This window comes from Genypterus blacodes, unplaced genomic scaffold, assembly GCF_046128005.1.
Source record: "Genypterus blacodes isolate CSIRO-AG114 ecotype Tasmania unplaced genomic scaffold, CSIRO-AGI_Gbla_v1 ptg000139l_1, whole genome shotgun sequence".
Taxonomy (NCBI): Eukaryota; Metazoa; Chordata; class Actinopteri; order Ophidiiformes; family Ophidiidae; genus Genypterus; species Genypterus blacodes.
Genome location: NW_027466941.1, coordinates 1,580,553 through 1,593,873, shown reverse-complemented (window position 1 = coordinate 1,593,873; position 13,321 = coordinate 1,580,553). Strand labels below are relative to the sequence as shown.

General features: G+C 46.9%; 1 protein-coding gene across 3 annotated transcripts; it reads right to left on the bottom strand.

Moving 5' to 3' along the window:
- Window positions 1-735: 735 nt before the first annotated feature.
- ctbp1l (C-terminal binding protein 1-like) lies at window positions 736-13,310 on the bottom strand. 3 transcript variants are annotated; one of them, XM_076164911.1, is made up of 11 exons: window positions 13,124-13,310; window positions 12,006-12,054; window positions 11,645-11,781; window positions 8,204-8,358; window positions 7,806-7,950; window positions 7,092-7,298; window positions 6,761-6,975; window positions 5,298-5,428; window positions 5,081-5,208; window positions 4,832-4,952; window positions 736-4,654 (listed from the first exon to the last, which is right to left on the bottom strand). In XM_076164911.1, the coding sequence occupies exons 3-11, from the start codon at window positions 11,697-11,699 to the stop codon at window positions 4,468-4,470; spliced, it is 1,344 nt and encodes a 447-aa protein (XP_076021026.1). In that variant the 5' UTR covers window positions 11,700-11,781; window positions 12,006-12,054; window positions 13,124-13,310; the 3' UTR covers window positions 736-4,467. The 3 variants fall into 3 exon arrangements, with proteins under 3 accessions (XP_076021026.1, XP_076021025.1, XP_076021027.1); XM_076164910.1 differs by having other exon boundaries at window positions 11,639-11,781; window positions 13,124-13,308; XM_076164912.1 differs by lacking the exons at window positions 11,645-11,781; window positions 12,006-12,054; window positions 13,124-13,310 and adding an exon at window positions 10,165-10,591.
- Between the last annotated feature and the right edge of the window lie 11 nt (window positions 13,311-13,321).

Sequence of the window (13,321 nt, the reverse complement as noted above, 5' to 3'; positions counted from 1 at the left end):
GCATGTGGTAACAATTTCAGGGCTCAAACTCTCCCTCCCTCCCTCCCTCCTCTGCCCTGTGGGTCTGAAGACTACCTCGACCCCCACCATCCCAACACACACCACCTCAACACACCCCATCTGCCCATTTTGGCACCGCATAACCTCTTGGTCCCGTATAATACAGCTGAGAAACAGTAGTAGGAAACAATTTTGTTTATGGCAAAAGTTAAACGAGTAGACGGCAACTAGGTTAACAACTTGCAGCAGTGGAAAAACGAGCAATGAATCTTTACGCTGCCAAGATCTGCAAGGATGAGAGGGAGAGGCCTGGAGAGGAAGAGGCGCAAGGAGCGAACAGATAGCAGGTCCTGGGACTGGAACCATGCAGCGCAGAGCTTCCATGCTGAAGGTGATGGCATGGGTTTGAAGCCCACAAAGTCAAGACTACCCTTGATGGTGAAGAAGGTGAAGGGCGTAGAGGAGAAACGTGTTTGTCGAGGCCTGATTGACCTCAGCTGGGTCGCCTTGAGACACCCAATGACATCACTGATGATGTGCAATAGCAAGAGTCAGAGATGTAAACATCTCCTGTCCTTAAGATCATTGGTGAGGAAACACACTTGTAACTGATATGAACTTCCTGTCCACTGCAATCAAAAGGTTTCATCGTAATCAACGACAAAACTATGGAAAGCTCGGTTTAGTTTTAAGATTCAAGTAAGATTGAAAAGAACATAGACAGCAAACGGTTAATTTTTAAGATTTTATTAAAATACGGTGTGGAGTTTACCATCGGAAGTTACCATCACAAACATGATTGTTTCTAATAAAAAAGTAAACAAAACAAAAAATTAAGCTTAAGAGCCTAGTTACAGGAGATTTTTTTCTTGTTTTTTTGCAGTCTGGTGAAAGAAAAAAAAAAATCAATTCACAATGAGAGTGAGTGGAAAAACACATGTTCACATGTTGTAAAAATACATTTCCCAATTTTAACATTACACACAGTCACTTTCAAACATTCATTCACTCATTCATTCCTTGTTAGATGGTTAGATGTCAGTGCCAAAAGAAAGCTAACAGAAAAAAGTTCAGACCTGTGCACAAGGGGGGACGAGGGGGAACGGGCGGGCGGGGGGTGGGGGACTCGGGGGGTGGGGTTCTAAAATGCAGGAGACTGTTCTACATTCTGGGGGGGGGACCTGTAGGAGGGACAGACAGAGGGCAGCTGCTGGAGGATATGTGTGCATTTGAACCCTGAGAGAGAGAGAAAAAAGTGACCAATTTTTTCACCGTAAATTTCTGCTTTTTGACAGATCACACCAGTGTCCGCTGTGCCCCCTCCCCACACACACACACACACTTGCATGCACGCACACACACACATACACATCTCACCACGCCATGAAAGAAGCTTTACGAGCCCTGTGAGTGGTGGTAGTGGTAGAGGTGGCTGGGGTGAGGAGGAGGGGAGGTTGGGGGCATTCTCACACCCCAGAGTGAAATATCAGCTGTGGCTTTGGCTGTTTTTCCGGTGAGCGTAATATTCGCTCCGCACTGTGCTTATCAGGTGGTCTGTGCACGTACACGTCGCCCAGCTGACGCCAGACACCGAATCAAACTGTACGCAGACGACTCAACGCACTACATCTCTGAAGAGGAAATGGAAGGTGCGGTTGATTCAGGCCTGGTAGGGGGTGTGAGGTGCTTCACTGGAGGTGGGGAGGGGGGTTTCGCTTGTGGACCCCGACATTTTGACTGTGTGTGTGTGTGTGTGCGTGTGTGTGTCTTCTGACTTCACCTGCTGTGGTCAACTGTATTAAGGCAGTGAGTGGTTCCATGGCAACTTTCTATAAGAGCTACTTTTACAGGGAGAGATAAGGCCCAGAGGATAGTGAGTGGAAAGGACCAGAACATCTTTAAAGGGAGAGGGAGCTCTTGTTTTCTCTGAAATGTTTCAGTACAACATGTAGAACACAGACAGCATATCCATAAAAATTAAATCTTACAATAAAGCAGAATGGTTTTTATAACAGTGCACTGCTGAACTGAAAAAAATATATCATCATCATCAACAGCAAATTTAAGATTACTATTATGCTCATTATCCAAACTATGGGGGTTATTTTTAAAAAATATATACTCATCACATGACAGAAGAGCCTAATATCTCAGGAGACGGACATGCTCCGTGTCGCTCATAGACTCTGGGGGGAAAACTGTACATCACTGGAAACTGACCACGACAAAATGGCAACTTGGGTTGAAACTCTATGGGGGAGGGGAGGGGAAGGGAGGGGGGAGAGAGAAAGGCCGGGGGAGCAGAGGGGAAACAGCAAGATGATACAAGCTCTTTAAGCCAATAGCATGTCCCCTAAAAGATTACCTCACATGCACTACAGATGGAGCAGCATGACGACGAAATGGGAACAACTAAGAAGAGCACCTACCGCTTAACTTTATAATCATCTACATAGACCACGACTGCCTCGGTTTGACTCCGTTTTGCATTCGCCGGTACGATGGAGGGCCGACGCGCACCGACAACACGGTCTGAAGTTAAAATGCCTAATCGTCTGAAAACTTTTGTGCTCGATTCTCCACAATGAGGAACTAAAAAGCCACACCAGTTGGTTCTTTTGAAGCCTGAGTATCCAATGGTGACCTATAGCAAAGATGGTGTCAATTCATTTAATGGGGGGCGATTTCACTTTTCTGTTTTTTTGATCGTATCGTCACTGCTACGATGTCACAACCCCTTTGTGGTTAAGAATAGCAAAGAAGTATATAGAAAATCTGTACAAAAAAGAAAAAAGGGTATGCACGGTACATTCAATATCTGTTACTGAGGTACTAGATAGGTGTTCCCTTCACACCAGGGCAACGGCTTTAAAGAGTTACTCCCAGGGACAATTCCTTTGGAAAGACAACAGCTTGTTATAACAGGGTGAAGGAGGCACGCACACAAACCCACACACACATATACTATATACACACACACGCGCACACACACACACACACGCACGCACACACACACACACCACTGTCATTAACAAAGCCAGCATGCAAGAACACTGTCCCCTTGGTTCTACAGGGAATTTAAACACTACTCTGTCCCCTCACACTTAAAGGGATTGGTGGATACATACTGGTTTACTGAGCAGGTGTGTGTGTGTGTGTGTAGAGTGGGCCATGACAGTGGGCGGTCGGGATGGAGGTGAGGGCGGGGCAGTTGGTTCGGTGATCTCTTAAACAATAAGGCAGGACTGGATCCCTGGTTGCCCAGCCTGTGTTTTTAAATGTCGGCAGTGTGCAATCGTGTCAAGGGGGATGATGTCGTTCATCACTAAGACTTAACCTTAACTGTCCATCACGTTCACTGAAACGATCCCCTGTCACAAACTGAATACTGGATGCGGCTCTCTCAGCGCCGAGCATTCAGACAGTGCCCTCTAGTGGTGAGATCCTGGGCGTGCACAGAGCGCAATTACATGTGATTTTAAATGACACTTCACACACACAAAAGGCAAGCAACTGAAATTGAAACCAAGCTGCTCTCTGACAAAACTCTCAGGATGCCTTACTGACTCAACAGACGACTACCTCACAGCTAGTCACGGCAAACAGGAGGCGACACAGGATCACGTTTTTCAATAAGTGATGAGTAGTGTGAGCTGAAGAAGTGAGACATACTGCGGCCGGCGGGGCTGAGAGAGCTCCTCTGACAGTATTATGGATCCTTGTGCCACGCGTGCCAATGAACAACAGTACCAGGGAGCAAAGAGGGGCAAAACTGGGCTGTGGTGAGCCAGGTGTGCCTGGTGGAAAGGACAGGATGTACGTTTGTGATTCTGTCTGGTTTACTTTAGTACACTTTTCCCCCACCACAAGAAGGCAGAGGTGAGAAAACAAGAAAACAAAAAAACAAAGAAAAGAAGAGAGCAGTAACATCAGCCATTAATGTACATAGAGGGGTTTCAACCTTTCTGCCTCTACTGTCAGAGTCAGAGCAGGACAGCTGGAGGAAGCAGGCTGAAAAGCCTCACATCAGAAATGCTATTTTTACAAACAAACAATAACACCTACAACCATAACAGATCATTTTTCCATTAAAACGACAACAGCCACCTAGGAAATAAACCAATCCAATCATTGAATCCTTGAGAGCAGAGTTATTGCTGACGTAGGGTACTGAGGGGGACGGCAGGTGGGGGGGGGGAGGGAGGGATTTGCATGTTCTGGGGTTTCGGTGGAGGGGAGAAGGGGGGTGGATGGGATGAGGGTTCTGTGGATAGGTCACTCCTGGGCTGGTTACGCGATCTGAGAAACTGGACTGTGTAGATCCATGTCAGGTCAATCTGGTGCTGCCAATGTACTGGAGGGTCAGGGGGTGTGTGTGTCTGATGCTAGGAGATGGGGTTGGAGGGGTGGGGGGAGGGGGGGTTTGTTTCCAGGATTGACGGAATGTGCTGGTGGTGGCAGGGGGCGCTATTGGTCGGAGGGCATGTCTCTGTCGGCCTCGGCCTTGGTGGGCTGACCCGGGGATGGGGCGTGGGGTGGGTGAGAGACAGGAGTGATTCCGTGCGCCAGGGTCCCTGAGACCAGGCTTTCCACCCCTGCGCCGGCCCCTGGGAGACCCCCTGCTGTCGCAACATTGATCAGGCTTGCTGGAAATCTGAAAAACAGACACAGGGCCTTGTGATCCAGCAGCTCGGGGTAAAGAGACACCAGCACCTTCAGAGTTATGGCATTAACTGAGAAATGAAATACATTACAAGTACAGCACAGAAACCCGTTGAGTCATATTTCAGTCTAACCTCTGTTCAGTGATGTCTAGGCCCTCTGGTCTCACCTGTAAGCAGCAGCTCCATTAAGTTCTGGGTGAACAGTGGCAGCCTCCATGGTGGGCCACTGAGAGGCTGCCATCAGATACTCTTTGTTCACACAGTTCTTCAGACTGTCTGGGATACGTCCTACAGCAGGAGAGACAAAGCAGGCAAACCGCGTTCACGCTCGTACTTGCAGAATCATTCAATTCTGTCGCCGGTAAAGCAAAAAGTTGGAAGATTCCCCATGTGTGGCTGTGGTGCGTCGGTCTTACCGGTGATGGCGCGGCGCACCTCCCTGGCTGCCTCCTCACGAGCCTCCACCGACGCCTGCTCGCTGTACCAGGATGTGTGAGGGGTACAGATCAGGTTGGGGGCGTCCTTAAGAGGGCCTGTCGAAAAACTATTATAGATGGAGAAAGGCTGTTAGAAACAGAGTCCTTTGTGGTTGTGTGTGGTTGTGTGTGTGTGATGTATCTATCTGGAAGTTACCTGAAAGGCTCCGTTTCATGGACGTCGAGAGCAGCGCCTCGTATCCGGCCTTCTTTAAGGGCCTGAGCCAATGCTTTCTCGTCAACTAGACCTCCTCTTGATGTGTTTACCAAGAAGGCTCCCTGACGCATCTAGACCACAGAGAGAGAACGAGAATCAAGCACTGCAGACAAACACCAGAGAGGGATCAGACTGAAAACAATTCCTTATTTTTATACGTTACAGCCGTACTTTACAATCTAAAAGGCATTGATGACCAAATATCACTACACATAATTACTCAGGTTGGTTGTTGAAACACTAAGTTGTGCTGTGGTGCATCAACATGTTTCTACTGATAAGAGGAACGATGAAGCAGTGAGGTGGCAGCCTGAGCTGAGACCGTGTTCAGCAGCAGCAGGAGGTGGGAGGCATGTCAGAGTCGAGGGAAGGATGAACGCATCAGATACAGAGATGGTTGAGTCTAACCAGCTTTAGGTCATGGAGGAGCTTTGGTTGGGGTGAAGCCATGATAACAAAGGGACAATGTGTGCAGCCTTGAGGGTCCTGATGAGCACGGTGGCTTACGACTGCCCAGACAAACTAGATTCAGAGAAGTAACCAAGAATTCAACGGAACTCCAGACCAAACCGTTTGACAGAAGGACACCTGTCTTAGCTTACTCCATCTATCTGACCCTTTGGTTAGAGCCGTCACCTCTTGCTTGGGGTTAGACACAAAGAAAGAAGATTCCACAAACCAATGAAACAATGATTGGACAACAGGTTGTATGCCAAGAGTTACATCTGGAGGAACTCAGGCTCTTCCTGTCACCTGGACATTAAGCATACAACCATACAGTGAAGCGCTGTGTTGGCATGGTGCTTTGGGGGTGTTTCTCAACAGCAGAAGCAAGGAGGCTTGTCAGAATAACATGAAGAGAGCCCAATAGTGATAGCCTGCTCAAAACCGGTCTGAAGCTCGGGCTAGGGTGAAGGTTCATTTTCCTCTCCGACTCTAATCTCAAGAACATGGCCAGCACAACTCAGGAGTAAATTCAGGACAAGTCTGAGTGTCCTTGGTTGGAGCGGTCAGAGTCTGGGCTCCGATCCAAAAGACAAAGACCTGAAAACAGTGTTACAGGGACACTATCCATCCAATCTGACAGATCTTGAGAGGTTCTGCAGGGGAACGGAGACGGGCCCACAAATCAGACAAATGCACAGTAAGGGTATAAATAGTGGACATTATTTAGGGCAGGTACATACTGTTTTTATCCTTTCAAACTCCAATGTCAGGCAATACAGGATCACCGTTTGGTTCTGCTGTGTTTCTATACTGGATTCTGTTATGAATTTCACCCTCACCACTCATACCAGCCAAATGTTTATACTCGTACTATAAGGAAATGGTCTCATAGATGGTTGTGGTCATGAGCTGCAGATGAGTATGCTGAGGGATCAGATATGTGTCATCTTCCTCACCTGTTTGATGGTGAAGTCATTAATGAGGTGGTGGTTGTGCTCGTTGAGGCTGCAGTGCAGGGACACGCAGTCAGAGTGGATGAGCAGGTCCTGCAGTGTTGCCATCCGTTGCAAGCCGAGTGAACGCTCCACACCATCGGGCAAATAGGGGTCATAAAAGATCACACCAAAGCCAAACGCCTTGGCCCTGAGAGCGACTGCTTGGCCAACACGTCCTATAGGGAGAGCAGAGACAGTAAGGTTATTAAAAGCCATTTCAGATTGAAGACACAGTTGGAATGTCTCATCATAGCCTCCTTAAACAACGGCCACATGAACACACTGCACTCACCCAGGCCTATGATGCCCAGTGTCTCTCCTCGGATACGAGCGGCGCCACCGGCCACCTCCCTGATCTGTTCCACACTGGAAGCGCGGGTGCCCTCCCTTAGGGCCTGGTGCATCCAGGTGACTCGCCTGTACAGGTTGAGGATCAGACATAGCGAAGTGTCGGCTGTCTCCTCCACCGAGGATGCTGGCACGTTACAGACAGCAATGCCTTTATGGACCAGAGGAAACACTTCAATTACAAGACGGTTACAAAAAACAACTGCACAAAAGTGAGCTACTCAGCTACTCAAAAATTGCAAGATGTGTCATGATGAACACAATATTTACAGCTAAACATCATCATTACACAGGATGTTATTACCGCCAAAGAGTTTATGTTTTTGACTGGTTGGCTGGTTTGTTTTTAGCAGGATTACTCAAAACTAAACTGATTTTGATGATTTAACTTGGTGGAAGTGTGAGCGTGTGTGTGTGTGTGTGTGTGTGTGTGTGTGTGTGTGTGTGTGTGTGTGTGTGTGTGTGTGTGTGTGTGTGTGTGTGTGTGTGTGTGTGTGTGTGTGTGTGTGTGTGTGTGTGTGTGGGGGGGGGGGGGGGGGGGGGGGGGCACGGCGCAGGGAAGGATTTTGGACTCCTATGAGCTTCATTTTAATTCCGTGCTTTGTCGTGTAATTCTTTGCTTTTTCGCACAAATCAAAGTCATATTGCGTCCACTCACCCAGCTCTGCAGCTGCTTTCACGTCGACATTGTCGAACCCGGAGCCAATCCTGACGATTACACGGAGGCCTTTAAACTTTTCCAGGTCATCTCTGGACAGAGTGATGGTGTGGTACAAGAGAGCAGCCACGGCCTCGTTTAGCACCTAGACACATGAACGTGAAACACATAGTTACAATGTCCATCACATTAGACAACGTTTAACCTTTAAATATTACACCAGCTCCATGAGGGTAAAGTACATTCATGTCTGTGATAAACACAGTGTGGTCTAAGCAAAGAAAGAAATCCAGTGTGGATGCTTATCTCCTTTTTAACAGCACCTGAATTAAGTCAGGGTTTGATCAAATTAGAGTTTCGATTATATCGTGCTGTACGAGTGAGAGTGTCTCCTCTACCTTCTCGTGGATTTCTTGCGTGGACTGGGCGTCGCAGAAGGCTACTGTGGCCACATCTTTGAGAATGGGCATTTCCACAGTGCAGTCGCGCCCGTCCAGCAGGGCCACCAGTGGCCGCGGGTGCATTGGCCCGTTCAGGATGGGTGGGCGGATACCTGGACAGAGGAGGAAGAAACCACAACGGTAGTCACAAGTTGGCATTTACAAAGAGGACATGGTCTCCATAAATTTGAACTGATGGTCACATGATGCAAGACACTATGCCATCGCACACGTGGCTAGTTAACAGGATTAACTGCAACACTACAATAACTAAAAATATAGCATTTTTGACACTTAACAAGAAATCTACTCCATCACTGTAACATAGTATAGTGTGGGTGCTGCCATAGTGGCCGAGGTCTATGGTTTCATACTAATATGTAACTGAAACTGCAGTGGGGAGGGGGGCTTCCAGAATCCTGCCGCATTCCATCCAGTGAAGTTTGCATTCTGGTAAATGTAGCTGAGTGATTCTGATAAATCTATAACTGCTGACTGGAAACTTGACCTGCCTACTGTATGTAAGTACACACAGAGGGGAGGGGCTCGGGTGGGAGAGGCTGAAGTGTGACAGCTGGGGGAGGGGTGGAGAAAACGGTGGGGTCTCAATGAGGAGGCGGTGGGGGTTCATGGGGGGTCTGAGTCATGACCTAAATTCTGCCGTCTTGAAGAGTAGACCAGGCTTCCTTAACTGGGTCTTCCACTGCGTCAGGTATTAACAGACACACACCTTACGTCTGTGCATCTGTACATGTGGCACAAGTGGGACATGCATTTGCTTTTATACCCTCAAAGGAAGTCAAATTGCAAAAACAAATCAGTGCTATAAATACATGCCACTTCCCTGCTGGAGCCAAATATTGCTAAACTACAGGAAATTAACACTATTCATATCAGCAAGTCCTTTTGTATGTTCCTCCTTTCTGCCTCTCACCGGCTCTTTGCTTTGACTAACCCACACATGGGCTTGTACACACTATCCTGTCCCTTCTGCATGACAGGTGTGTGTGTCCTAGAATGGGGGAGAGTATCTCGCTGGCACATTGACTTGGACAGAGGGCAAGAGGTAACCATGAGACCGCAGAGGAGGGAAGGGAGCCGGTGGCCGAGGGTGGAAAACAAATATTTGTGAGCACTTCCTTTGACGTCTGAGCATTTCCCAATGAGCGGAAAGAAAAATACACACAAGGTAAACAAAAAAATATAATAAAAAGAGGAAAGGAAATACAGCACGGTTAACCCTCACACACCATTAAGCAGTGGCTCCAGCTCAAAAGCACCGGGCTCGGTCAGAAAATGCCTGAAACAAGCCCCTACTGCAACACAATGAAAACATGGACACTCGCACTAACACAGCCAGAGCCAACAGGATTCATCACCAAAAAAAAAAGCCCTGTGATAAAAGGTGCCGTAAAAATATATGAGCCGGCCTACACGCACAGTAACTTGAGTAAAGGACACTGGCATACATACCCCGGGCCTACGAGGCACAAGCATGGCTGCACACACAATACAATTCATTCAGTGATTCATTCATTCTCCCTCCCTCGTCCTTTCTTTCCCTCGCTCGCTCACTCCTCCACCACCACCGCCTCCTCCCCTCTCCCTCTGGCCGCAGTTGGAGGAATAAGAGGTGAGGGGGGAGGGGCAGCACCCGATGATAATGCAGCAAGCAGCGGTACTCCACCCAGACGCAGCCAGACACACAGACATTCACACACACACACACACACACACGGCTATTCAGTTCCTTTTTCAGCGGCTACGGCGGCGCAAATACGCGGTTGAACGCCAAAGGGAAGCTGCGCATACATGGCCGCGCCGCTCACACACACGCTCGCTCGCCCGCCCCATGCACTGCTCACACATTTCACACACAGATATTAAAAATGTAAAAACACCCGCGCGCAGGGCCTAACCTTGCATTATGAAGTCTGTCAGCCTGTCTTCCTCTCTCTCTCTCGCCTCGCTCTCCCTCTATCGCTAGGTTTTTTTTCTCCCTCTCTCTCTCTCTGTCAGCCTGCTCTTGGCTGGCTGGTTCCCAGCTGTCATCCACGCCCAGACCCTCCCCCACAACCGGCGTCCAATCACGGGCCGCCTCCATTCAGGGCCAGCCAACCAGCAGTAACCTCATTAGCATAGCAGAGGCTGGGGGCCGAGGGCGGTTTGGGCTGTTGTTGTTTTTTAAAGAGACAGCTGGCCCATTTCCCTGCAGCCGCGGCCGCGACCCTTCACCTTGTCCTCTCCCTCTCGCCTGTCTCCAGAGACTCTGCCAGACTGTTCCCTCCATTTTAGCTCAACATTATGTCTCATCTCTCATCTACAGCAGCTCAAAACGCACAACTTTACAGTCAGTCAGCAGTCTGAACTGCACACTTTGAGGCATCATGAGTAAAACTATTTTCTGTTGTGTTTGGTTTCAAATTTAGTGTAATGTAGTGGCATCCTCCCTTGGATAGAAACCAAAAACAACTCCGTTTAACACCCCTTGCATGACAATATCTATATAAAACAACAACCACCAAATCCATCAAACAGGATTTTAACTCACTGAAGCAGAATATGTAAAATGTTTGAACAATGATTGGGAGAATTTAAGTGGCACTATTGTGGCAATGTATCAAATCTTTATTACGGAGCTGTCATGATGTAGACTGTAGGAACATTAAGCACGGCTCATACAGACTTTGACCAGTGACTTTCCAGTTATAACCCTTCTTTGTGACTTCAAAAAAAGTTACTACTCAGAAAAGAAATCAATGTGATACTCAAATGACATTTGAATAATGCAGACAAGACATGGTATCTTACACAACATATAGTTTGATTTGTAACAGTTCAAATTTGAATAATTAGGAAGTGTACCGTCACATTTGTACTCGTCATCTGTACTGAAGGCCTGTAAGTAAGAGAGCCTTGTCATCTTCACACGATCTGTAAATGATGTGCATGTTTGCAGCAATGTGTGGCCTACTGATGAGCCATGACTTGTGTTACTATGGTTACAAATATGGACACCTGCAATTGGCCTGAGCCCTATCTTGATCCTCATCCAATTGTAGCCTATGGAGTAATTGCTAAAAGTTAATTTTGGGTACTTTTTTCATCAGAATGAGAACAAATCAAAACTATATCTTAAAAAATCTTGTAACTTTTCCAAAACAAAACTTTTTCCCATGTCTTTTCCGGGCATGGAGAACAAGATTTTTTAAAATCCATGACTTTGCAAGTACCAAGATGACCACATGAACCCCAAATAAGACTTTCAATAGGTTAAATGTGCCAATTAGGAAAAATAAAACATTTGGCTTCCGTTCAATCATTTATAGTAAAATTGAACTTAACGCGTCCGCTCATTGATTTAGTTGCACTTGTAAATGTATAAAATCTCACCCTCACAAATGCGGTCAAGTCTCTGCCGCTTGACTTGTTTGTGTTTGTCCATCAGAGCCATAGACCACAAGCAGTCTGAACCTGGGACAGAACAACAGATCCACGCGCTGGGAGCTCCTTTACTGCGGTCCGATCAAACTTGCCTGGAAAAACAAGCGGGTGACAGTCAGCAACCACGCCAGGATCATTCACTGATTTATACTTCCTTGCGTGACTAAATGACTGACTTTATATTCTGGAGTATTAAGGGGAAAATGCAGGAATGCAAATGAAAAGTTACTGTCTGGTAGAATGAAGGTCAGGACGATGAAGTCAGACTCAACAGCAATCACAGACAATTAAGGTTGGAAATGTTAAGTTAACTCACCACAAGAGTAATGCTCAGTGTACCAACCGGCCTGACGACTTAGTTTACGCTGTAAACAAAGAGAACACACACTTTAAGATATAGACTAATGTTATACTGATGATCATGCAGCATGTGGGTGTAGAAAATAAAAAAATATTCAACGTTTGCAGGTTTTTCACACACAAAATGCCAAATATGTAACTCGGGTGGTTAGTCAAGTCTTAGTTTAAAAACATGTTTCATTACAGTTAATTTGTCTTCGTGTAATACTTTGCAACTTAGCAACAGTGGCTCGCAATGTAATTACAAACTCTTTCAGAAGTATCAACCTGTAACCCGGTCACGCTACTTTAACACGCTACATTCAAAACGGTTCCTCAAACAGCACAAACGCGTCTCTGCAACATCGCGGTCTATAATTAAACGCACTTAAGAGCTGATTTTGAGGGGAACTTTTAACATTTTCAAAATGAATGGACCCTCTAGTGACCACACACTAGTGACCGTTAGCTTACAGCTACAGACGCTAGCCAGCTTCATAGCCAGAGATAATTGTTTAAATATCCTTAAAGTTGAACATGGATAACATTTTTCTTGTCCAAGCACATAATTTGGGTTCTGTGCAGACATATCAGGAGAAGGGTTAGAGATAAATCTACCGTACACACTTTGTTTCTTCAAGTTAGTTAAGCTAACTTAGCAGTAGCAGTGCGGCTAGTTAGCTAATACTGGCTAACACAAACAGACGTGTTGCAGGTAACTTTATTTGCCGAATAGTTGAAGTTAAAACAAAACCTGAGAACTCTCGCAAAATAGTTTGCATACGCGGCAGGCGGTGTTATTTATCCCGTGACAAACTTAGTTTTCATCCCAACATACATACAAGTAGCCGTTTGCAGCATTGCTAATGTTAGCTAGGTAGCGCCGTTAAGTAGCGTGCCGCTGCGTGTGGGAGAGTCAGAGGGTCCGACCGATGTGTTATCAGCGAGTGGCGCTACTATGTGAAATATGTGACACAAAGGCGCTCAAATTGGCCTTAAATCAAAGGGAAACGTGAATCAACCTTCTGGCTGAACCCGCTGAGGACTACATTACACCCAAGTGACTGAATCTTGCAAAAATAGTGGATTATTTACCCCGAATAAACTCTTTGCGGAGTGCTGAGACAGTGTGCGTGCGGCGGCGGTGTTCCCTCTCTCCCGATCGCCATGAAATCAGACAAAAGAGGAAGTGGCTTGATGTTGGGGGTCAGAGCGTCTCTGTGAAAAAGCAGCGGCGGCCTGCAAGGAGCGCCCTCACCTTCCACGGCGGAATGCTTCTGCTGACTTTGGTGG

Excerpts from the sequence above, each read along its gene's own strand:
- ctbp1l (XM_076164910.1), bottom strand. The coding sequence starts at position 11,699 with ATGGCTCTGATGGACAAACACAAACAAGTCAAGCGGCAGAGACTTGAC. Across the intron at positions 8,359-11,638 it reads ACTTGACCGCATTTGTGAGG|GTATCCGCCCACCCATCCTG; the intron begins GTGAGATTTTAT and ends TCCTCTGTCCAG. Across the intron at positions 5,429-6,760 it reads ATGACTTCACCATCAAACAG|ATGCGTCAGGGAGCCTTCTT; the intron begins GTGAGGAAGATG and ends TCTGTGGTCTAG.